The sequence below is a fragment of the Polyodon spathula genome, chromosome 7 (genome assembly GCF_017654505.1).
Source record: "Polyodon spathula isolate WHYD16114869_AA chromosome 7, ASM1765450v1, whole genome shotgun sequence".
In the NCBI taxonomy this organism is placed as follows: Eukaryota; Metazoa; Chordata; class Actinopteri; order Acipenseriformes; family Polyodontidae; genus Polyodon; species Polyodon spathula.
The window spans coordinates 1966139-1992798 of record NC_054540.1 but is presented as its reverse complement, the minus strand read 5'-3'; the positions used below and the strand labels follow the sequence as shown (position 1 = coordinate 1992798).

At 41.0% G+C, this 26660-nt stretch overlaps 1 protein-coding gene across 1 annotated transcript in view; it reads right to left on the bottom strand.

Moving 5' to 3' along the window:
* Positions 1 to 15623, bottom strand: part of LOC121317984 (glutamate receptor-interacting protein 1-like) — a 152702-nt gene extending 137079 nt beyond the window's left edge. The window contains exon 1 of the mRNA XM_041254109.1: positions 15413 to 15623. Coding sequence (XP_041110043.1) covers positions 15413 to 15464 — 52 coding nt within the window. The 5' untranslated portion in view covers positions 15465 to 15623. The remainder of the gene's footprint in view (positions 1 to 15412) is intronic.
* Between the last annotated feature and the right edge of the window lie 11037 nt (positions 15624 to 26660).

The window sequence follows — 26660 nt, the reverse complement described above, 5'->3', positions numbered from 1 at the left end:
AGGTTCTATTGTATTAAGCTATGTGTGAATATGGGTTATGAATGCAGTCCTATGTTGCTTGCATTCTGCCTCAATGATTTTCTAATCTTCCATTAACAGTTTGGGGGTTTTCAAACCTTTCAAAAAATCTTGTGCAAGCGCTCATATAGCAGCATTCGTAATGATATTTACTAGGTCAATTATAAAAGCTGCAGTATCAGCCTACCACCCAGAGAACAATACAAAGACATTAACTCCACTAATATCTGCTGCGATGCACATCAGGCTTCACGACCGAGTGCTGAACTGAATTCTATTTTAAAGTACTTATTCCAAGTTTCTCTTTCCACTTCATACAGTATGTCTGTTCATCAGAGGAAAACTTAAAAGAAACTGTGAGGATCTTGACCTAGACCTTGGTGAAAAAAGCTCAGTTGGTCCACTTGAGCTGGAATGATCTTTTGAAATTGGCAAACATTTGGCATATCCAAGAAAGAACATTAAAATTGCATCATAGCTACAGTAACGGTGTCTACATATTGTAAGCAGTACATTATAATTAGGGCTTTTAAGTTTCGGTTTCAACCAATAATGAAATCGGTGGATAGCCAATAAACACTGTGGAAATGGTTAATCTATTCACGTTGACTTTACCCTTTTCCTATTCAAAAAAATAAAATCTACTACAAAAATAATAATAAATACATTTGCCAGTGTTGCTGGGCAATGTCCCGCCCTACTGACTTGTAGCTATCATTGACTCGTTTCAACCCACCTTTCAACCCAGTGACAGCACATTCCCACATTTCTATTGGAGACTCCGCTTGCGAGATTTAAAATGAGACTGCAATCAGGATTCTTAGCGAGATTTAAAGCTGTATTACAGTTAAGATATAGAGGATTTAAAACAGAATTGTGGGGAAATGTACAAAAATGCCTCCACACAAAAACCCCAGAAGAATGTGCCCGTGACCATAGAGATTCCGCTGTGGAAGACAGCTAAAGAAAGGTACAACTTAAGTATACAAGTACTGTTGAGTTACTACTATACACAGTTTCACACACACACACAAAAAAAACGTTCAAGCATTTTGGAAAGTAACCGAAAACACACAGTATATTTCATACAGTATATCAAAAATGAAGGATCCCAAAAAAAAAAAACGCTTTTAAAACTAAAAAATAGCTCAAAATAAGCACCGAAAAATTGAATTAATAAAACCCAAAAAACAGAAGCCCTAATTATAATTATACATAATACTGATTTGTTTGACAATAGCACAACAAGGAAAAATATACACAACTATTCTAGATAATCTGAACCCCATCTCATTATTTGAGAAGAGTGGCGCACACACAAACACAGGCACACACACGCAGCTTCACTGAAACAATGCATGCCAAGCAAAGCAGGCTGGAAGTAAAATATACAAAGAAAGCTGGAATCTCCCAAACTACATTAATCCACCTTGCAAAAGACTTTTCTATAGACAACCAGTGGAATAGAATGAAGTTAACAGATAACGCTCTACTATAGCCAACAAAATCAAAAAGCAAGGACTGCAGTTCATACGGTTCAAAGAGTAATAACATTGCACACAGCACTGCCAATCAAGGATCCGTACGATCAGCAGTTGATGAAAACACCCGCATTCATATTGGTGATAACACACTTCAGAATAGCTTCTGCTCGGTCATGGTTTAAAGAAATCGCCTGGTACAGTCCTCAGCTCTGTGTTCTATTGTGCATTTATCAGATGAATCTGAATGCTCAGCAAACACACAGACAAGCAGAAGCTCAAACACATACAGGAAGGGTGTTTTCATCATTTTTTTGCCCTGTTCTTGGGGCTGCTTGGAAAGTGAAAAGGTTAATGCACAGTGCATGTACTGCAGGGATTCACACAGGTTAATGCATAGTGCATGTACTGCAGGGATTCACACAGGTTAATGCAGGTTGCAATGCACACAGGTTAATGCATGTACTGCGGGGATTCACACAGGTTAATGCACAGTGCATGTACTGCAGGGATTCACACAGGTTAATGCACAGTGCATGTACTGCAGGGATTCACACAGGTTAATGCTTCACACAGGTTAATGCATGCATGTACTGGGGGGATTCACACAGGTTAATGCACAGTGCATGTACTGCGGGGATTCACACAGGTTAATGCACAGTGCATGTACTGCGGGGATTCACACAGGTTAATGCTCAGGGCATGTACTGCAGGGATTCACACAGGTTAATGCACAGTGCATGTACTGCGGGGATTCACACAGGTTAATGCACAGTGCATGTACTGCGGGGATTCACACAGGTTAATGCACAGTGCATGTACTGCGGGGATTCACACAGGTTAATGCACAGTGCATGTACTGCAGGGATACACACAGGTTAATGCACAGTGCATGTACTGCGGGGATTCACACAGGTTTATCATGGATCTCTCCCACAATAGAGGGGAGCTGAATTAAAGGGGAAACAATGGCATCCGACTCATGAGGCTCTCATGCATTTGCGTCTTCCATTTGTCCATACTTAATTTTATTGCACTGTCAAATATGTATTGTTTAGAAAGCAGAAGGAAATCAGTCACATTCAATGACCCAAAAAAGACAGTAACAACTATATAAGATTATCTATACCATATCTAGCATTACAAAGGACAGAAAGCAGGAGGAACTAGAATACCAGTACAGCTGGATAACAGAACAGAAAAACCCTTCCAGGAGTCCTCAATGTGCTGCAATTACAAAATCTTAAGACTTGGCCTTATTGAGGGTAGCCCAGCTTGTAAAGCAAGACCAGCAAAGAAGCGCTTTCCAAGAGACTTCGTAACCGATCGAAATCAGAGGAAAAGACTAGATGTTGAATGTGCCTAGAAACAGAACAACCTCTGATAGTCTGGCCAGATTGTCTTCCATGAGATTTTGTACAAACTTAAAAAGTGATTTGACACCAAGCAACGTTTCAACGTTAAATCTATCCAGTTCCTCGACCAGTACACAAGAATGTAGACCTATCTTCAGCTGTGTAACTACATGCATTCTGGGTCATCCTCATAGACACCATCACTGACACCTTTTATGGTCCTTTCAATGTATAATGGTCTCTTACAAGGATGTTTATCTGAATTCATGGTACCTGACTGCAAGTCAAACCCACCGACAGCGCCGAGACCGACACCACCACGAATCATTTAAAGTTTTAAGGGAAAGCACCTTCAGAAATACACAGCAATGCCCACCACTGGGGCAGAAGCTGATCTATCCTGAAGCTAGATGAATCACTGCCTCTGAGCTGCTGCTGTGTGACTTCCCTCCCAACGCAGACTAATCATGACGGTAACAGGCCATAAAATCAGTCATCTATCAGGGAGCTGACTGACAGCGAACCCACTGTAACGCCACGATTAATCCCTGATACTGTCAGCCGGACGGGAAACTTCCAGTCCATTCACCTAAACAGCACACTGTGCATCTCCACCAACGTGTACAGAAAGCATTAGTGACTCGAGCAGACGAGGCATGCCATGCAAAGGGACCGAGCTACCATGCAATCAGCTGTGTTATATAAAAGGGTTGAAGCAAAGATTTATCAGAGCTTGCAAGGAGCCTAGTGGGTGGCGAGGAGTTTGAGCATCACTATCCCCAAACTGCAATCAGAAAAAAAAAAAAGAATGAAGACATTGAGGTCAATTCAATGATCTAGTGTAAACAGTAACATTCAAAAAACATTTAACAATTAATCCTGCTGCTGTTTCCTCTCCAACTCTCTAAACTGACTGATTTCACAAACCCCTTATTAACAATAAATAAAACACAATAAAAAGAGCCACTATCAACTCAGTCTCCATGTGGTTAAATGCAGCTAGTGACCGACAGAAGAGAACTGGGACAGCTAAACACGAATACATTGAGAAAGCTTGGTCTCTGATTTTACTAACCTTCGGTACACACAAATAACCTAGACAATAGTGAGCCAGCTGTATTGGCCAGTACCTGCTCTGCACAAATACAATGAAACACCTAGTTAGTCACAATAAGACTGTACCCATCTGAAATGATGGGCACTGCCTAGTTTGTCATAAAAGGCCTTTCCTTTCAAGGCTAGTGCATGAGTTTTTGTGATTGCGTGTGCGAGTCTTACTGCTTTAGTAGTGGAGGACAACATCCCAAACTGCAGCCTGTCTATAAACGAGGGGTATGATGAAGCAGCCCAGTCTCTGGGATACCTCTGGGGTTTGTAATTGTGTGTGCGAGTCTTATTGATTTAATAGAGGACACCCATCCCAAACTGCAGCCTGTCTATACGCAGGGGTATGATGAAGAAGCCCACTCTGGGATACCTCTGAGGGGTATGATGAAGCAGCCCTGTCTATAAACGTCTCTGGGATACCTCTGGGGTTTGTAATTGTGTGTGCGAGTCTTATTGATTTAGTAGAGGACACCCATCCCAAACTGCAGCCTGTCTATAAACGAGGGGTATGATGAAGCAGCCCAGTCTCTGGGATACCTCTGGGGTTTGTAATTGTGTGTGCGAGTCTTATTGATTTAGTAGAGGACACCCATCCCAAACTGCAGCCTGTCTATAAACGAGGGGTATGATGAAGCAGCCCAGTCTCTGGGATACCTCTGGGGTTTGTAATTGTGTGTGCGAGTCTTATTGATTTAGTAGAGGACACCCATCCCAAACTGCAGCCTGTCTATAAACGAGGGGTATGATGAAGCAGCCCAGTCTCTGGGATACCTCTGGGGTTTGTAATTGTGTGTGCGAGTCTTATTGATTTAGTAGAGGACACCCATCCCAAACTGCAGCCTGTCTATAAACGAGGGGTATGATGAAGCAGCCCAGTCTCTGGGATACCTCTGGGGTTTGTAATTGTGTGTGCGAGTCTTATTGATTTAGTAGAGGACACCCATCCCAAACTGCAGCCTGTCTATAAACGAGGGGTATGATGAAGCAGCCCGGTCTCTGGGATACCTCTGGGGTTTGTAATTGTGTGTGCGAGTCTTATTGATTTAGTAGAAGACACCCATCCCAAACTGCAGCCTGTCTATAAACGAGGGGTATGATGACGCAGCCCAGTCTCTGGGATACCTCTGACACCCATCCCAAACTGCAGCCTGTCTATAAACGAGGGGTATGATGACGCAGCCCAGTCTCTGGGATACCTCTGGGGTTTGTAATTGTGTGTGCGAGTCTTATTGATTTAGTAGAGGACACCCATCCCAAACTGCAGCCTGTCTATAAACGAGGGGTATGATGAAGCAGCCCAGTCTCTGGGATACCTCTGGGGTTTGTAATTGTGTGTGCGAGTCTTATTGATTCAGTAGAGGACACCCATCCCAAACTGCAGCCTGTCTATAAACGAGGGGTATGATGAAGAAGCCCAGTCTCTGGGATACCTCTGGGGTTTGTAATTGTGTGTGCGAGTCTTATTGATTTAGTAGAGGACACCCATCCCAAACTGCAGCCTGTCTATAAACGAGGGGTATGATGAAGCAGCCCAGTCTCTGGGATACCTCTGGGGTTTGCAGCCTGAGCTGACCCCCTAAAGGGCCTATTATTCTAATAATCATCTTTTAAAATAGTTGTCAAGCTGTCTTCTTAAAGGGTTTGCTATAAATCGGGCATCCATTTTCAATTGTTTACAGCCAGCACAACTGGAAGCGGAGAAAAACAAATGTAGTGTGTGATTCCCATCATTATCAGGGTTCCTGGATCTCCAAGTCAGTTTTAAAACTTGAATACCAAATTCTGGATAATGAACCAGCACACATAAATGGATCTGATAGAAGATACAGGCAGACACTGAGTATGGCAAGTGTTAAATTGGTAGCAAACTAAGCACACTAAGACTAGTGGTGTGTTCTTCTGTAACCTTTGGAAGATGCAAAACACAAAGTTTTTCGGTTACAAATTTGTATGAAACCTGAATTCAATCTCTACTTTATTTGTTGTATATAATGCTTTTTTGAAATGTACTTCTTTTACTTGTGAATTCATTTGATTTGTTTATTACATTTCTTGGCTGCGTGGTAAACTCTCTGAGAAGGCCTTGGCTATGCTAAGCACTGTGTAAAATGTTGTAGCACGTAAATGCAGAGAAGCGTTATTCTTCTGTTGCATCAGACAAGCAGAAATAAATCACCTCTTTAATAAATCTGCAGTGATGGCACTGTGACAGCATTAAAAACATGAGCGCCAAGGCTGTTCATTTAGGACACAAACAAAAGCTTTAGTAGCAATTGTTTTTCAGATGGCTCAACTAATAAAAACACTTAATGGAAAATGAATGAAAAAAAATGACTGCATGTAAATGCAACACTGCATTTTGCTGAGCAAACAGGAATACACAGCAGCACCCTCCTATTGCACGGTCTCATTTGCAAACAAAAACTATCGGAGGCGCCATCCATTTCGTGGTCTGATTACATCTCACCGAGACACTTTTGTCCAATTTCATTTTCTTTAGCATAATTTATATCAACTGTATCAAGAAATTCAAATAAAAGTGTGAACCTTTTTCTTTCAAAATGTTTGTCAAATACAGGGTTATTGTTTCTACAATAAAAAGTGGACAGTAACTTATTTTCCATCTGCTCATAAAACTGTACAAATGCAGTCTAATATACATTCATGTAGCACTATAAATGATATGAAAATGTAAGATTATATATTCATCCCAAAAATGCTAGTTTAAACTTCTATTGAAATGGGAAAAAAAACCACAGTGACGGTTAAACGCGTGTGGCGCATCTTCGATTATTTAATTTTGGCCCAAAATTTTGGTTCCAAAACTTGTCCACTTTTCAAGGAACACCAAAAAAGATACAATATCAAAAACATATATCCAAAAGGACTGTTTTAAAATAAGCATGCTTCCAATTAGATGTACTGTATTCATTTTATTGATACAGTACTATATTTTCAACAAATATCAGTTGCCAGAAGAGACAACACGCGGACTGTAATACAGTACATACTTTTAAATCCGGTACATATTGTAGCAGTATGTCAAATTCCCCGTTAACGACCCAACAGTAAAATAAAAACAACATTTTACCCACGCACAGAACTGCGTACAACGTAAAAGCCAATGCAATTTAGCAAAAGATTAAAAAAATAAAAGCCCACAACACTTCCAGAATTAAAACCGTATCCAAAGTCAGTATTTAAAATTACGGAATATAATGCTGCTCGATAAGGCCCTAATGTCACAGTTCACTTGCAAATGAAAATGCACAAACACAACTAAAAATCACAGATTTAAATGAAAATACATCACAGTATCTAAAACTGTGTAATGAGTAACTGTTGCATTACCCTAGCTTGTCTCGTTCACTTTTGTTTTGGCTGCATTTTGTGAAACTGGAGGAAGCGCTGTGTAACTGCACAATAAAGACAAAAAAAAAAAAACACGGGCTGTGACGGATAAACAAGTATGATGGGCTTTGTATCAGAAAACTGCCGATGGAGTGGGGTGATGGCGAAGTGCGATATATATATATATATATATATATATATATATATATATATATATATATATATATAAATATATATAATTGATTTAAAGACCCAATTACCTATAGGTTCACCAAGTTTACAAATCACCTCAGGGAACCCCAATTCAAAGTGTACAGTATTAATATCATTATAGTACCCAAAGGGTTTCTGATATCACTATAGTGTATCTAAAACGGAAGATTTTTTTTAAAAATATTAGTTTATAATATATATTATATATATATATATATATATATAATATATATATATTATATATTGTATATATATTTAATGTTTTCTCACTGGTTCATGTGCATTTTATTGTTTTGTTTTTATTCTGTTCATTTTTACTTATTGTCACTTTTTGTAATATTTATTAATGTTTGTATCCTTGTAAAGCGCTTTGCGGCGATCTATTTTGAAAGACGCTATATAAAAATAAAGACAGATAGTTCACCACTGTTGGTCACATTTAGTGATTTAGTGCTTTCACTGTGCTTTATTACACTTTCCTATTCTTTCACCATGGGAAACTTTTTAGAAGAGTAAGCACAACTGACATTCTCAAACCAAACTGTGCATATCATTGCAAACTTTACCTTCTGATGGGTGGAAATGATGAAATCCGCTGGGTTTGGTGCAATACACTAAACCCTTAATCAACATGATGAATAAATAAGCAAGGCCCATTATCCAAAACAGCTGGATCCTGGAAGCAAGTCAAAACTAGATCTAAATTCAACTTGTGACTCAAATGTCACAGTCTCTCAACAATGGAAATAATGATATAACGCAACACCTGCGAACCCACTGTGCCCATGACCTCCCTGTTTAACCCAAACCTGCATCACAGCTGGGTCTCACTGGGATCCTGCTCAAGCAGAGATGATGACCCATCTATCAGAACAGAAGCATGAGTGCTACAACAGCTTCATTAAAACGAGAAGCAGCACGCACAAGACATACCGGCAAGACAACCGCTTACCTAGATCTAGATTAGAAAACTATCTAGATTTGATAGAAGATCAGCACCACTGTGTATTACAACTGGATACAACTCGAAAGTGCATAATGAAACAAATCACCTATAACCATAAAAACACTAAAGATCTACTGTATTAATACCAAATAAACGTATAACATTATTTGACATATTTCACCTAGAAGCAAGTCTCTCTCAATGCCCTCAATGACAAACGTTTTGACCAAAAGTTTTTATCAATGTCTCAATGTTTTCAGTCAGATTCTTTTAGTTCTATAACACATTTACAGATAGGATTTCAATACTGATTTTATAATATATATATATATATCTATATATATATATTATGTATATATATATATTATATATAAATATATATATATATATATATATATATATAAAAAAACATACATACACACACACACACACTGTAGGTCATTTCAGGTCATATGCCGTTTCTTCCATTTGTGGCTGATGATGCACATAAATGACATGTGATGGAGACGTTCTCTTTATACCAAAGAAGATCTGTGTAAGACATCACAGGTGTGACATTGACAAACATCTTTTTTTGTAAAGCCCACTTTGATGACCTTTGACATTCTTTTTCTCCATGTGGGAGATGATCCCAACAAAAAATAATAATTTAAAAAAAAGATTAACTTTGAAAGCCTGTTTCAAGGTATTTTATATCAGACAATAGTGAACATGAGTGATTGACATAAGGGGTTGAACCCCCCCACTTGAGCCACACGAGCTGGGCTGACCCTACAGTGTGTGTGCGTGACAAGTCTCTCCCTCTCCCTGAATGAATCAGCCCAATGGAAAGAGCCCTGGAAAATGGCAGAAACGTTCTCTGCAGCTGATCAAGTTCTTGTTTTCCTGTCTGAGTCACCATGGTCTCTTTGCCCCCCAAGGCATCTGCCTCAGGTAAGAGACCAATAGGATCGCAGGCATTCGAAAGAGGCAATACGGTGCAGTGAATCCATTTCTTAAGCAATACATTAATGTGATCGCACAGAAATCTCCTCCTCCTCCTCCTCGCTGGAGTTCACTGACCCGCTGTGACATTTCACTGCGCAATTTCTAATCAGGATCACTTCCGTCCCGGATTTCCAATCATCAGGTAGACAGTGGAAGGGCTAGATGGATTTATCCCATGATGTTACACTAAGTGCAAGCTGGACAGGACTTGTTTAGGGCAAGCTTGTGCTGGACAAGAGAAATATGTCAGAATTACCATCAGTTTCATGCATCCTCTTCTTTGGAAGCTGCTGTGCTAGATAAAAAAGGATGAATACTCTTACACAGCACCAGAGATTTGCAGATAAGAACAGCAACAGAGGCAGCAAATCGACTGCCAGTGAATTGCAATGTGATCCAGTTCAGGTTTTATTAAGAGCTTCCCTTCCTGACATACCTGAACTCTGGATGTGCTGCCTGCACACTGTTTGGATTTTATTAATATGATAATCAGTTCTTATTCTCTGTAATTATTATGTGCAGGCTTTATGTTCAAATTGATATGTTAAACTTAAAAGCAAAAAAAGACAGGAACAATAAATGGCAAAGCACTGCATTCTTCTATGCTGAAAATCTCAAGACCCAAGGTACTGCACTCAAAGCAGGGCTTTTCTGAAGTAAGCAAGCTAAATGAATTGCCTATTTCATTATTATTTAGTTTATTTCTTTCCACTGTACCTGCATTTAATAAAGGTATAAATTTGCAATGTTTAAGCATGACCATTTCATTATCAACTTAATTATAAATCTGACAATGAAGAAATGAGCTATAAGCTATTTTTCTAGCTATACAATCCTTAAAAGAAACTGATCTCTTTACTGTGTAAAGGATGTAGTCACCACACTACACACTGTTTGTTTCAGACAGAATGTCTTTATGGAGACACTCCTCCTGTTAAATTTTGCAGACAACAAGGCAGAATTAGCAAAGAATCCATTGTGAGGATACATTATGCGTTTACATTAAAAGTGGCAGCAGGAATCATATGATGGCGAAAGGGTACTGTGGGAAAATAAACCCCCAAGAGAATGCCCCGTTTCACCTTTAGAGAAAAAAAAACGCTCAAACAGCAACTTGTCCCTCCTGATGCCAGCTGCCTGAATGCTTCTTCATCAGCCACACTCAAGCCATCACCCGCTGTGAAAAATCCATACTGCACAGCGATTCCAGTTTGAAAAACTAAACTGCTCCCAGCTGTACCGCTCTCTTCTGCTGTGCTAGGCTGGGCTCCAATCAGGTCTTTATCAGCTTCTCTCTTTTCCTCTAACCACTGATCAAAAATGCACTATTAACACAGAACTGCAGTACACATTTATCAGCAAGGTGACACAAAGTGAGCGATTTCTTTTCTACGGTTATTTAATGGCATTTCAATGATGCGTTTCCTCCCACTAGACAGCCGTTTACCACAGCAAGTCTCTTGCAGCTAACACAAGCCATGCACATGTATAATTTGATGCTGTCTAAAAATACTTAACAGGTCTCTGCAAAATGTGTGCCCCTAAGACATGCACAGATTTCAAATGAAGCTTTTAAACATAGTACTGGGATGAATAAATAAAAGCAGAACTACTTTGTTTAGAGAGACGAGTTTGAAAGTTGGGTTCAGTAAAGGCTAATGCCCAGCCTGAACCAAGCGTGCATGTAAGATGCACGTGATAACACTGCTTGGGTGTCTGATTTGCTGTTGGATTTGTTGAGTTTTGTTTAACCCTTTTATTTTGGTCCTTGTACTTTTTTTGTTTCAGTGTTTTTTAAATTTTTTTGTGTTTGTAAATAAACATGCGCCCCCTTGCCTTAACTGCAGCTCTCTGTCTCCGAGTCTCCTGACAGTACCCAGCCTTGCCATCGACGCTATCCTTTCACATTCTCACTTAACACAAACAGATGACGCTTCACAAACTGTGTGTCTTAATGCCAGGGCAGAATACTCACGGCAGCATTATTATTTTTAATCAGATTAAATGTGTGTTAAAAGATGTAATGAATGTATCCAAGTGACACAGCTGAAAGCTATGCTAAAGATAGGACCCCACCCCCACCCCCCACAGTTAATCGAACTGAATTACACAAGCCTCCCCCACTTGACTGGTGTTTAAAGTACATTAACCCTTTACTGTCCGCAGCGAGGGAGATATAGTGGCTGCATGCTATGTCTCTTGTTATTTAAATACAGTCATTGAAGAGGACTGCTTATCTTCAGAACACGTTTTGAGAATAGAAGAGGATACAATGAGCTGCCTCTTTTTTCTTTATCTGGATCTAGATCTGCTTCTGGTCAATATATTTTTTATTTCAGGGGCTCACAAAACCCCATAATAAATCACTCGCTTTTTAAAGTACCTTATTTACTTTCAGCTGACTCGAGATCTTTATTGAAACATCATGAATCCTATTAATTATACAACGGGTTGCAGCGACTTTGCTAGTCAATGACATGACTTCTGGTCAAATGCAGTCAGAGCAGAGATATTCATGCCAAGAAAAAAAAAAAGGTAAAATAAACAGGTGTCACATACCTGATGTAAAACACACACACATACACATACATACACACACACACGCACATGTACACACACACAGATCCTGTTGTCTATTGATATTTCACATCCTCGGGTGCTGTTCCCACTTGTTTTTTTGGAATGCCTCTAATAGCTATTCTAGCAAACTCCTCTTGACTGATTTGAGGAAGTGACGCAGGGAAGCATATCAGCATTGAACAGGCTCCTGTGCACAGAGCTTCACTAACAGCTCTAGTGCAGATGCTATCCACCTTACAATGCCTTCTCACTTTAGGATATTTTACCGAGGCGCAGCATGTGGCTGTACTGGATTTCTCAAATTGAAGCTGTGCTTCTACACACAAGCATGGGCTAATGCCTAACACAGAAGTGCTTTAAAGGGCTGCTTTCACTTTCAGGGTTAAAGCCCTTCAATAATGAATGTATTACTTTCCCCTTGTGATGCAACTGCCTGGGAGAAGCATACTTCTGGGCACTCCGGGTGGAGGGGCGTGCTGTAATTCAAAACGCAGTGTCAACTAAGAACTGGATGAAAAAATTGAAAAAATATTTAATTTTAAAGAACCACTGGAACAATCCCCAATGAGGAAAACAGTACTAGCATGGCACCTCCGAGAAGAACGGGAAGAGAACAAAATAAATTCTGTAAGCCAGCAGACAACTGTCACCGTGATCAATCATGAAATCAACATCAGTAGCTGTCAGAACGCCTTTAAGCTGATTGGTTCTGTTTAATATCCTTTTCCAATTTCAGAAACATTCCTCTTATCTTCAAGTATTTGCTCAAATGTCACCCCAGAAGAGCATTTACTTCTTTAACTGGATTTGGTTCACCAACTCACTCCGAGATCTTGGCAAAACGTGCCCTGAATTTTAAGTGCAAATAAGCTTAAAATTAAGAGAGTCTCGGAAGTTGTAATGTTTCACTTTGGATTAAAAATAAAAGAGTATGCAAATCCTACTAGTCACAAGGTAGCAGTATATATTGAGGAACTGAATGTTAGAATGACAATTCACATTATCCGAGCACAGGCAAGACAATTAAATAATTCCAATAGCATAATAAAAAACCTTTAATGAGGCTAAATTACTATGAAGCTGATACAATGGAAAATGTCAAGACTTTGCCATTCATTATTATTCATTGCTATTACATGCAGTCAAGGCATGTTTAGCTAAAACCAATATACTGTATGTGGAAAGATGGGGCTTTGAATACATTTCAATCATACAATGGTCTGTATTCATATTGTATACATGATGCATGAATCATCAAAAAACTACTGTGCGTATTCTCAATCTATATGTAAAACAGCAGGCCTACGTAGAACAGGAGTACAATCACTCAGAGACATCAACACACACATCTCATTTGCTTTGTGCATGCTGAGAACTAACTCTTGCCCAGTGTTCACCTCTAAATCGAGAGAGACATATTGTGGAGTTCAGTAAACCATATCTGGATCCAGAACCTTCCTTGGCTGACATTGCATTAGACAAAGCCTGTACATCACACACACACACACACACACACACACACACACACACACACACACACACACACGCACGCAATAGAAGTGTATATGCAGTAGTAGTTAAAGTGATATAATATTATCAGAAACAAAGTGTAAGCACTACATGTCTTGTATAGCGTGTGTGTGTAATTTCCTCTGCACAGTACTCAGCAAGGACGCTCAGTGATTGCACAGCTCAGGACCCAACATACAAGCCTGTCATCCCCCATTGGCACAGCTGTACATTCAAGTAAGTACAGAATACTACAGAATCAAAATAATTAGAAGTGTTTATTCAGAGGTTCTGCAGACATATGCAAAAATGAAATGAGCAGATGGACAGACAGACAGACACCTCCATATATCCTCAGAGTCTGATACTCACAATAACTGATGCTAAATAATGTTACTGCCAAGTGTCATGATAACTGGATTCAGTTCTCCAGATCTGTGCAAGAATAGGACGCCTCCACTAACCCCTTCACAGGGGCTTTCATTCGGAAACCTTGGTTTGAGAAATGGAATGGATTTTCTTTTATTGCATTACAAGTTTCACTGTATAATCGTTTTTTATCTGAATGCTTGTTATGGATTTGTAATTCATTATTTATAAATATTTGACCAAAGTTACACTTAAAAACTGAAATTCAGTATTAAAATAGGTCATTTGTTTATGTGCATTCCCTAAAATGCAAAGAAAATGCATCATTTGAAATATTTCCATAACTATCCTTTGTGATCCTTATCCGAACATTGCTTTTTTTTTGCATTTAACAATATATTTTTATAAATAATATTTATTATCAATAATTATATATATATTATATATTATATATATATATATATATATATATACATAAGTATATATATATATATATATATATATATTATCTGGGAGATTTTTTATTTAGTGTTTTGACCTAGTTGACAAACATACTGTCATACTTTCCAACGCTCGTGTCAAACAACTGTGTATATCAGCTCACACAAAACGACACTAGTCAGAATAAAAACAGCAATCTGTCTTAATAAAAAAAAACAGCGTTGTCACGGGCAGGAAGGTATGTTAAACTTCAGGTCTGTAATGCTGGAGATTAAACTGTCGAACAACGCATGCCTCGCAGCGACATAAAATGCTTTCTTCCTCTTCCACCCTTGTCAACACTCCCAATGCTGTAATCGTGTCTACCTCTCCCACACCGCCCAGGTGTGCCATTCCCAGATCGCACCGAATACAAGAGTGTTAGTACCCTTTCGACCAAAGACTTGGGCGCTCCACTGACGCGTAGCCGAAAGAAGCGTTCAACAAATACAAACCATCACACATTTACAAGCGAACAGGTACATTGCGTGCACGCTGCAAGGCACGGTTACAATGAAACCGTTTCGCAAGCAACTGTGTTCATCAGGTCCCTGCGAACTGAAAAGAATAATAGAAAAAAAAAATGTGTATGGCATTGGTTGATTGGGAGTTAAGCGGTGTTGGATTGTAAAATAAATAAATACATAAAAATCTATAAATGTAATAAATATTTCACAACCCAGGCCTGATTAAAACGTAGCCGCGAGTCGCTGAGTGGGCTTGCAGCGCACTGTATTACGACTATCACAGCTACAAAAAAAGTTAGGCAGAGATAAGCAGGAGAGTGGGAACAGCGGCGGGATTTGGTTCCAGAAAACGAAGTAGTGAAGGAAAGGCTGCTAAATCAATCTTATAAACACAACGTGCCCGAACACGCGAACTTCCAGCACCCTCGCGTTGGGAATATGAAAGCTGGTCTGAAGCCAAGGTGCTACCTTAGCCACCCCCTTTCTCCATTCCAGCTGACTCGATGCAAGCAATCACTGCTGGATTGTATTTTATAAATCTCCTCTTACCTCCCTCCTCGGTCTGCAGACAGGCGGGGATACTCTTTTTCCAGCCCGGCATTTCTCTGCAAAGTGTTCATTCAGAAGGTTTGGAATATAAATCTTAGGTGCATTTCAATCTCGGTACAGCCAGTCTCTTACGTTTGTATCCCTACTATGCTTTTTTTTTCTTTTTTTTTTCTTGCCGTTGTAATTCAATGCTGTGTCTCTCGCAGCCTCGTTATGGAGTGAGTGAGAGGGAGGAGGAGAGAGAGATTCGCTTTGTGAGAGAGCCAACTAGCTAGCTGATTGGGGCCATGCTCTATCACAACTGCAAGGAGGCAGTCGGGCAGGATAAGGGGGGTTACAAACAATCACCTTCTGCCTTAACAATGCAATTACGTTCCAAAAAATAAAAGTACACTGCGTTTAAAACGATTGCCAGGCAGTAGAGCTGCATGAGTGCGTTCTCATTCTCTTTCGGTTTCCGGTGTAAATGTCGGTAATGCGATGGGTCTGTTTGTGTGAGATTAGAAACTGAAGGCAGGCGGTCTATCAAACAGCGCCCTTCTGATTTGAGTAAGGAAAGGTGGGCACACGACCAGGTGAGGTGGATGAGATAATGCGGTTATGATAATACATGACTAGTTTTAATAGGGCGAAGGGGGTTCTTTCCGAATATGAACCCAGTCGTTTTCCACTGATTTCATGAAACTTGGATAGTTTAGTCTTGACACAATTTTACGATCCTATTCAACTGGATGCTAAGGGGAGATAGTTTAGCCCACGGGAAACACGGTTGATCACTGTGACGTTTGTTTCAATTCTATATCTAATGTTTGTAAGGACAGGTGCATATCAAAGCAACCTGTATTCGATCCGTCGAATCTGACTCCAGTTTGATTTACGCAGGCTTTTTTTTCTGTGTGCGAGACAGAGTCAGGTACATGAATCAGTTTTTCCGGGTTTGGCTTGGCTTGTGTCAGGGCTGAGACGAGGTGAGATCCCCGGTGTTATCATCATAGGCAGCTTCACAACGGTAACCCTTAATGATATACGAACATCATGCACACTAAAGTGTAGGTAATATCCATTATTGATGCATTCCGTACCATGAATCATCGGCTTGACACAATGCCGGAGACAACGCTTGTGATTGTACAGGCGAGGATGAGCAAATGTGGCAGAACATTAGCTGTACTTCCAATGCGAACAGTTCAACTTGTCATAAGGCGGCTCTGCATAAGTGTGAAGCAACGTTTCTTGGAGGTCTTTGTTGTTGCAGTGTCGCGGGTTCATTTGAATCGATTATGCATATTCAACAGCACTGTCATGTCATCAATACAGGGTTACTGACAGTCCTTTAATTGCACGATTGCATTGATCTGAGTAACATTCACACACACACACACACACACACACATATATATATATATATATATACTATATATATATAGTTATTTTTTTAAACAATCATGATAATAAAAGATACATTTATCCTAGTGCTGAGACACAGGTTTGTCATGTTCAGATATTCTTTCAAGATGATGAAGTAATATATTTCAGATGTCATTGATGTATTGGGTTCCTTTGCATTTTGTTGTCATTTGTTAATGCTGTTTTAGGAGCAAATCGGAGCACGGTCATTTTTGGCACCCAGTACACTCTGACTCATTTATACAGCATTGATGAGCAATCCCAGCCCTGGAGGGCCATTCAAACTCAGGTCACACAGGCGAGAGGAAGAGCCACTGCTTTAGAAGCTGGGTGGAGGGTTATTAAACAATTTATAACAACAAACGCTACAATAGCAGGCTTTAGTTAATACACCGGCAGCAGCAGTGGCTTTCTCAAGGTGTTTAACATGTAGGTCAAGAAGAGGCTGGATGGCTGTTCTCCCTAATAAGAACTGGCAGGGAATTCCAGAGTCTTGGCACAGTGGGTGTGCCGTTTAGTGAAAGCAACTCTGAGAAGAGCAAGGAGCAAATAGTCAGAGTTTACACAGTAGAGCTATATGGTCCTGCTTGACAACAAGCTGGCTGAGCCACTCACTACCTGGTCCTGGATTCAATGGACCTTACAGCGCCACCACAGGCATTATAAAGTATAGCAATGAAGATGCCATAGGCTTTTAATTCAGAGCTTAGGGGTGCAATTGGATGAAGACGAGGGTATTTAGTTAATATCAGGGTCGATTGACTAAATAACGACCTGATTGGTACAAAAAACCCAGATAAAGCCTGTAAAATTAAAACAAAAAATGAGAGAAAGTATCAATATTAAAGTATTACACCCACTTACCTTTTGGGGGTGTATTTATATAAAAGAATGTTGCGTCAATCACGAATTTTAGCTAGATTTCCATCAAAACAAGTATCACCGGCATAATGAAACATGTAAAAAAAGGAAACACAAGAGCCGTAGCTAGTCAGCTGGAACATAGACATTAATGGCTATTACAGGCTTGGGTACGGACGCAATGCAATTTCTTTCAAGTGTTGGCTTTCACTATGAGAGGCTTGTTCAGAACTGCCAAAACATTTTTACATTTAAAAAAAAAAAGTGCTGCCAGGCAGCTCAGAGGAATTGATTAGAGATATCCAAGCAGCGCTTACTGCTCCTATTGAAGTGGTGTTGCCACAAGGAGAATTTTTAACTGCTGTAAATGATGTCAGTGCGTTTCAATGCACGATGGTTGTGTGGGCCAGACTTGTGAAACATTTAAATGTTCCTCTCGATGAAAGTTACTGATTTAGGATTTCAAACATGCATGTGCAAACAGTCGTTAAACTATTGAAGGAAATGATTTTGTGATAATGTGCTTTATCACCCTGTTCTTTGTTCCACCTGTACCTCGAATTACTTTGTTTAACCAATTTAACCTTCTAGGTTATAATCAATTCATTATTGAAGTATATCTATTAAACTAAGAGGACTCGAGGACTGGATTTGCACACTGAGGGGCTGTGCTGATGCTCAAACTTAGAATTCCCTTTCAGAAGTATTTACCAGCAGGTGTTAAATAAACACATTCATTACAGTGTTGATTTGGAAACAATAAAACGTGTTCTCGCCTACAACTGAGTACCACCCAATGAGTGCATTACTATGTGTAAGCATCACAGTGATAGGACTGCATTACTGTGGTATCCACACACTGCACTGCACACATCACAGTGATAGGACTGCATTACTGTGGTATCCACACACTGCACTGCACACATCACAGTGATAGGACTGCATTACTGTGGTATCCACACACTGCACTGCACACATCACAGTGATAGGACTGCATTACTGTGGTATCAACACACTGCACTGCACACATCACAGTGATAGGACTGCATTACTGTGGTATCCACACACTGCACTGCACACATCACAGTGATAGGACTGCATTACTGTGGTATCACACACTGCACTGTACACATCACAGTGATAGGACTGCATTACTGTGGTATCCACACACTGCACTGCACACATCACAGTGATAGGACTGCATTACTGTGGTATCCACACACTGCACTGCACACATCACAGTGATAGGACTGCATTACTGTGGTATCCACACACTGCACTGCACACATCACAGTGATAGGACTGCATTACTGTGGTATCCACACACTGCACTGCACACATCACAGTGATAGGACTGCATTACTGTGGTATCCACACACTGCACTGCACACATCACAGTGATAGGACTGCATTACTGTGGTATCCACACACTGCACTGCACACATCACAGTGATAGGACTGCATTACTGTGGTATCCACACACTGCACTGCACACATCACAGTGATAGGACTGCATTACTGTGGTATCCACACACTGCACTGCACACATCACAGTGATAGGACTGCATTACTGTGGTATCCACACACTGCACTGCACACATCACAGTGATAGGACTGCATTACTGTGGTATCCACACACTGCACTGCACACATCACAGTGATAGGACTGCATTACTGTGGTATCCACACACTGCACTGCACACATCACAGTGATAGGACTGCATTACTGTGGTATCCACACACTGCACTGCACACATCACAGTGATAGGACTGCATTACTGTGGTATCCACACACTGCACTGCACACATCACAGTGATAGGACTGCATTACTGTGGTATCCACACACTGCACTGCACACATCACAGTGATAGGACTGCATTACTGTGGTATCCACACACTGCACTGCACACATCACAGTGATAGGACTGCATTACTGTGGTATCCACACACTGCACTGCACACATCACAGTGATAGGACTGCATTACTGTGGTATCCACACACTGCACTGCACACATCACAGTGATAGGACTGCATTACTGTGGTATCCACACACTGCACTGCACACATCACAGTGATAGGACTGCATTACTGTGGTATCCACACACTGCACTGCACACATCACAGTGATAGGACTGCATTACTGTGGTATCCACACACTGCACTGCACACATCACAGTGATAGGACTGCATTACTGTGGTATCCACACACTGCACTGCACACATCACAGTGATAGGACTGCATTACTGTGGTATCCACACACTGCACTGCACACATCACAGTGATAGGACTGCATTACTGTGGTATCCACACACTGCACTGCACACATCACAGTGATAGGACTGCATTACTGTGGTATCCACACACTGCACTGCACACATCACAGTGATAGGACTGCATTACTGTGGTATCCACACACTGCACTGCACACATCACAGTGATAGGACTGCATTACTGTGGTATCCACACACTGCACTGCACACATCACAGTGATAGGACTGCATTACTGTGGTATCCACACACTGCACTGCACACATCACAGTGATAGGACTGCATTACTGTGGTATCCACACACTGCACTGCACACATCACAGTGATAGGACTGCATTACTGTGGTATCCACACACTGCACTGCACACATCACAGTGATAGGACTGCATTACTGTGGTATCAACACACTGCACTGCACACATCACAGTGATAGGACTGCATTACTGTGGTATCCACACACTGCACTGCACACATCACAGTGATAGGACTGCATTACTGTGGTATCCACACACTGCACTGCACACATCACAGTGATAGGACTGCATTACTGTGGTATCCACACACTGCACTGCACACATCACAGTGATAGGACTGCATTACTGTGGTATCCACACACTGCACTGCACACATCACAGTGATAGGACTGCATTACTGTGGTATCCACACACTGCACTGCACACATCACAGTGATAGGACTGCATTACTGTGGTATCCACACACTGCACTGCACACATCACAGTGATAGGACTGCATTACTGTGGTATCCACACACTGCACTGCACACATCACATGATAGGTACTGCATACTGTGATAGGACTGTATCACACACTTAAGGATTATCCACACACTGCACTGCACAGCACAGCGATAGGTTTACTGTGGTATCACACACTGCACTGCACACATCACAGTGATAGGACTGCATTACTGTGGTATCCACACACTGCACTGCACACATCACAGTGATAGGACTGCATTAAGCTGTAGACATCAGTTTTCTCTCAGTGATAGGACTGCATTACTGCAATGCACTGCACACATCACACTGCATTACTGTGGTATCCACACACTCAACTGTGGTATCACACACTGCACTGCACACATCACAGTGATAGGACTGCATTACTGTGGTATCCACACACTGCAGACACATGTGATAGGTGCATTACTATCCACAAGTACAGTGACAGGACTGCATTACTGTGGTATCCACACACTGCACTGCACACATCACAGTGATAGGACTGCATTACTGTGGTATCCACACACTGCACTACACATCACAGTGATAGGACTGCATTTGTGGTATCCACACACTGCACTGCACACATCACAGTGATAGGACTGCATTACTGTGGTATCCACACACTGCACTGCACACATCACAGTGATAGGACTGCATTACTGTGGTATCCACACACTGCACTGCATACATACAGTGATAGGACTGTCTATTGGTATCCACACACTGCACTGTACACATCACAGTGATAGCACTGCATTACTGTTTCATTGCTGAACTTGCAATTATACTGTGGTATCTCTCATACACATCACAGTGATAGGACTGATTGCACTGCACACATCACAGTGATAGGACTGCATTACTGTGGTATCCACACACTGCACTGCACACATCACAGTGATAGGACTGCATTACTGTGGTATCCACACACTGCACTGCACACATCACAGTGATAGGACTGCATTACTGTGGTATCCACACACTGCACTGCACACATCACAGTGATAGGACTGCATTACTGTGGTATCCACACACTGCACTGCACACATCACAGTGATAGGACTGCATTACTTGGTATTATAATATGATTCTGCACTGCACACATCACAGTGATAGGACTGCATTACTGTGGTATCCACACACTGCACTGCACACATCACAGTGATAGGACTGCATTACTGTGGTATCTGAACACTGCACTGCATACATTATGATAGGACTGCATTACTTACTGTTGTGGTATCCATTACACTGCACAGCACACATCACAGTGATAGGACTGCACTACTGTGGTATTCAATAAACACACTGCACTGCATTAATCACAGTGATTGAACTGCATTACAATTACAATGCACAGCACACATCACAGTGATAGGACTGCATTTATGTGGTATGACACACTGCACTTCACACATTACAATAGGACTGCATTACTGTGGTACCACACACTGCACTGTACACATCACAGTGATAGGACTGCATTACTCTGGTATCCAATTACACTGCACTGCACACATCACAGTGATAGGACTGCATTACTGTGGTATCCACACACTGCACTGCACACATCACAGTGATAGGACTGATTCTGCACTGCAATTACAATTACAGCAGAACTGTTTCTGAACTTGCAATTATAATACATTCCTGTCTATTCACATTACAGTTTCATTACAGCAGAACTGTTTCTGAGCTATCCACTTGCAATATATAATATGATTCTGTTCAATTGTACAATTACAGCAGAACTGTTTCTGAGGTATCCACTTGCAATTATACATACGATTAGGACTATTCAATTATAATTACAGCAGAACTGTTTCTAAACTTGCAATTATAATATGATTCTGCAATTACTGTGGAATCCACATTCTGAACTGCAATTACAGTGATTCTGTTACAATGCTACACACTGCACAGCAGAATTGTTTCTGACACAAATGGGGTCATTAAAAGTGTTTGAAAATACAAGAACAATGCTGTTATGAGCAGTAAAGGGAATCTGTCTTGTGGGATGCAATGCCCAGTTTGTATTTTAAAAAGCTATATGACACACTGAGTGTACTTATGCAATAATTATCAATTGAACTTACTGTGGGAGTTCCATTACAGCTGCACTGCAGGGACAACAGTGAAACATGGAGTGACAACACAGACTCCGTGGTGTCCACAGGGATTGCACTGCAGAATCACAGGCACCCTATTACTGGCAACAGGGATGGATTCTCATGCTGATGTAAGCCCTCCCGTACTTGGGTGGTGCTTGGCCAATTGTGTGCTGCCCCCTAGGAACTTCCAGTCACGGTTGGCTGTGACATAGCCTGGATTTGAACCTGCAATCTCCAGGCTATAGGGCACATCCTGCACTCCATGTGGAGCGCTTTTACTGAATGCGCCAATCAGGAGCCCCCCAAACTACTCAATCTTAAATGAATACATAAGTAAAGCAAATTATTTATCGTGATGGTCAATGTGAACTACAATATGTGAACTACAATAATTCAGCGAAGGAGTATGTCAGAGAAAAACACCCCTTACTCATCCCAGTCATTCTTTTCTTTTACTTTTCTTTCTTTGATTTGCTCTTTCTGTGTCAGTCCAAACACGTTCAGTTGCTACTTAGGACTACTTTGCTTTTTATAATGTGTTCAATTGATAAAGGTACTGATTGCACCTCTAAATAACCCTGGTTTCAGCGGGTCTTAACGTAGTGCTCAATTGTTTATTTGGGACCCCCCTGCACTATCATCAGAATTGCTTCGGCGAATATGTTAATGATGGGGCAGGCACTCTATAACAGGGCAAGACATATCTTCAGAACACCATTTTTATTTTTTAGGTCTTTGCTCCGTTTATGTGCCACAGAATCGGGGGCAGGTGTCGTTCACACTGGCACTCACATCTGCATTGTGATCAGAATACAGCCCCAAAGAGTTTTAGTTTATAGACAGTAAGAGTGTAAGCTTGTTGTGTGTTAATAACAGGTTTTTAAAACATACTTTTCATGTCTTTTCCTTGAGAAACTATATAAAATAGGTAGTAAATGAAAAAAATTAAATTTTTTTTTTTTAAATCAAGTGATTTAAATCATAATTTAAATCAGTGATTTAAATCAACTTGATTTAAATAAACCAACCCTGAATTAACTGGCTCTGAAAATTGACAGTCAGACATCTCAAACACCCCAAGCCTGCTATTACTGCGCATATAAGAAAGTGCCTGCTGTCTTCCATTGCCAATAAAGCGATGACCCCTGCAAAGTGCCCCATGCAGCCCATTCCAGACGGCTGCCATGCTGAGGCGCTAGAGAGGCCGCACTTTGGTTGATCCCTGCAGCCAGCATTACACTTCAGCATCAACACCAGGCCAATAGGAATCCACTTTACCTGGTGGAGGAAATGCTCTGAAGGCTTGTATGTTATACAGTGAAGCTACTGTACATGCTGGTTGGTCCCCACCACTGCTATCTCATTTTATCTTGGCAAAAGTAAATAACAGCTACTCTCAATTAATGAAAATCAGGACTTGGCAGCTAGTAGTGTTTCTGACAGAAGTAACGCTGTCTTTCAATTTCAGATAGCCAGCTGGAAACTCCTATATGATGCCCTGTGGGGAAAAACAGAGTAAAGTCTGTCACTAATTTCAATGTACATAGAGTGAGCAATCTGGCTTGGAATAAATGTTTTAAAGATCTAAACAACAAATTTAACCATAAATGTGACAATCCATATATTATTTATTTACACTTAATGATGAACTTGCTCTGTTATTTGGCACCAGATTCAAATGTAATCCCGGAGCAGCAAGTAATAAAGCAGTTAACGTCTCCTTAATAAAACCTGCAAAAGGAGCCAACGTCATCATTGAAACCTTATGAATGCAGTGTTCAGCTAACTGAACAGAAAGATCCTATCAAGCCATTCATTCTGATGCACAGTCATGTTAGATTGGCTTCTTTTAAAAGCACAGCACAGCACTGAACACAGATCTCGAAAGTGAAGATCATTTAGACTGGCCCTTTGTGCACCGTGTCTCTTAACAGCAAAGCACAGCATTGAACACAGATCTCGAAAGTGAAGATCATTTAGACTGGCCCTTTGAGCACCGTGTCTCTTAACAGCAAAGCACAGCATTGAACACAGATCTCGAAAGTGAAGATCATTTAGACTGGCCCTTTGTGCACCATGTCTCTTAACAGCAAAGCACAGCATTGAACACAGATCTCGAAAGTGAAGATCATTTAGACTGGCCCTTTGTGCACCGTGTCTCTTAACAGCAAAGCACAGCATTGAACACAGATCTCGAAAGTGAAGATCATTTAGACTGGCCCTTTGTGCACCGTGTCTCTTAACAGCAAAGCACAGCATTGAACACAGATCTCGAAAGTGAAGATCATTTAGACTGGCCCTTTGTGCACCATGTCTCTTAACAGCAAAGCACAGCATTGAACACAGATCTCGAAAGTGAAGATCATTTAGACTGGCCCTTTGTGCACCGTGTCTCTTAACAGCAAAGCACAGCATTGAACACAGATCTCGAAAGTGAAGATCATTTAGACTGGCCCTTTGTGCATCGTGTCTCTTAACAGCAAAGCACAGCATTGAACACAGATCTCGAAAGTGAAGATCATTTAGACTGGCCCTTTGTGCATCGTGTCTCTTAACAGCAAAGCACAGCATTGAACACAGATCTAGAAAGTGAAGATCATTTAGACTGGCCCTTTGTGCATCGTGTCTCTTAACAGCAAAGCACAGCATTGAACACAGATCTCGAAAGTGAAGATCATTTAGACTGGCCCTTTGTGCACCGTGTCTCTTAACAGCAAAGCACAGCATTGAACACAGATCTCGAAAGTGAAGATCATTTAGACTGGCCCTTTGTGCACCGTGTCTCTTAACAGCAAAGCACAGCATTGAACACAGATCTCGAAAGTGAAGATCATTTAGACTGGCCCTTTGTGCACCGTGTCTCTTAACAGCAAAGCACAGCATTGAACACAAATCTCGAAAGTGAAGATCATTTAGACTGGCCCTTTGTGCACCGTGTCTCTTAACAGCAAAGCACAGCATTGAACACAGATCTCGAAAGTGAAGATCATTTAGACTGGCCCTTTGTGCACCATGTCTCTTAACAGCAAAGCACAGCATTGAACACAGATCTCGAAAGTGAAGATCATTTAGACTGGCCCTTTGTGCACCGTGTCTCTTAACAGCAAAGCACAGCATTGAACACAGATCTCGAAAGTGAAGATCATTTAGACTGGCCCTTTGTGCACCATGTCTCTTAACAGCAAAGCACAGCATTGAACACAGATCTCGAAAGTGAAGATCATTTAGACTGGCCCTTTGTGCACCGTGTCTCTTAACAGCAAAGCACAGCATTGAACACAGATCTCGAAAGTGAAGATCATTTAGACTGGCCCTTTGTGCACCATGTCTCTTAACAGCAAAGCACAGCATTGAACACAGATCTCGAAAGTGAAGATCATTTAGACTGGCCCTTTGTGCACCATGTCTCTTAACAGCAAAGCACAGCATTGAACACAGATCTCGAAAGTGAAGATCATTTAGACTGGCCCTTTGTGCACCGTGTCTCTTAACAGCAAAGCACAGCATTGAACACAGATCTAGAAAGTGAAGATCATTTAGACTGGCCCTTTGTGCACCGTGTCTCTTAACAGCAAAGCACAGCATTGAACACAGATCTCGAAAGTGAAGATCATTTAGACTGGCCCTTTGTGCACCATGTCTCTTAACAGCAAAGCACAGCATTGAACACAGATCTCGAAAGTGAAGATCATTTAGACTGGCCCTTTGTGCACCGTGTCTCTTAACAGCAAAGCACAGCATTGAACACAGATCTCGAAAGTGAAGATCATTTAGACTGGCCCTTTGTGCACCATGTCTCTTAACAGCAAAGCACAGCATTGAACACAGATCTCGAAAGTGAAGATTATTTAG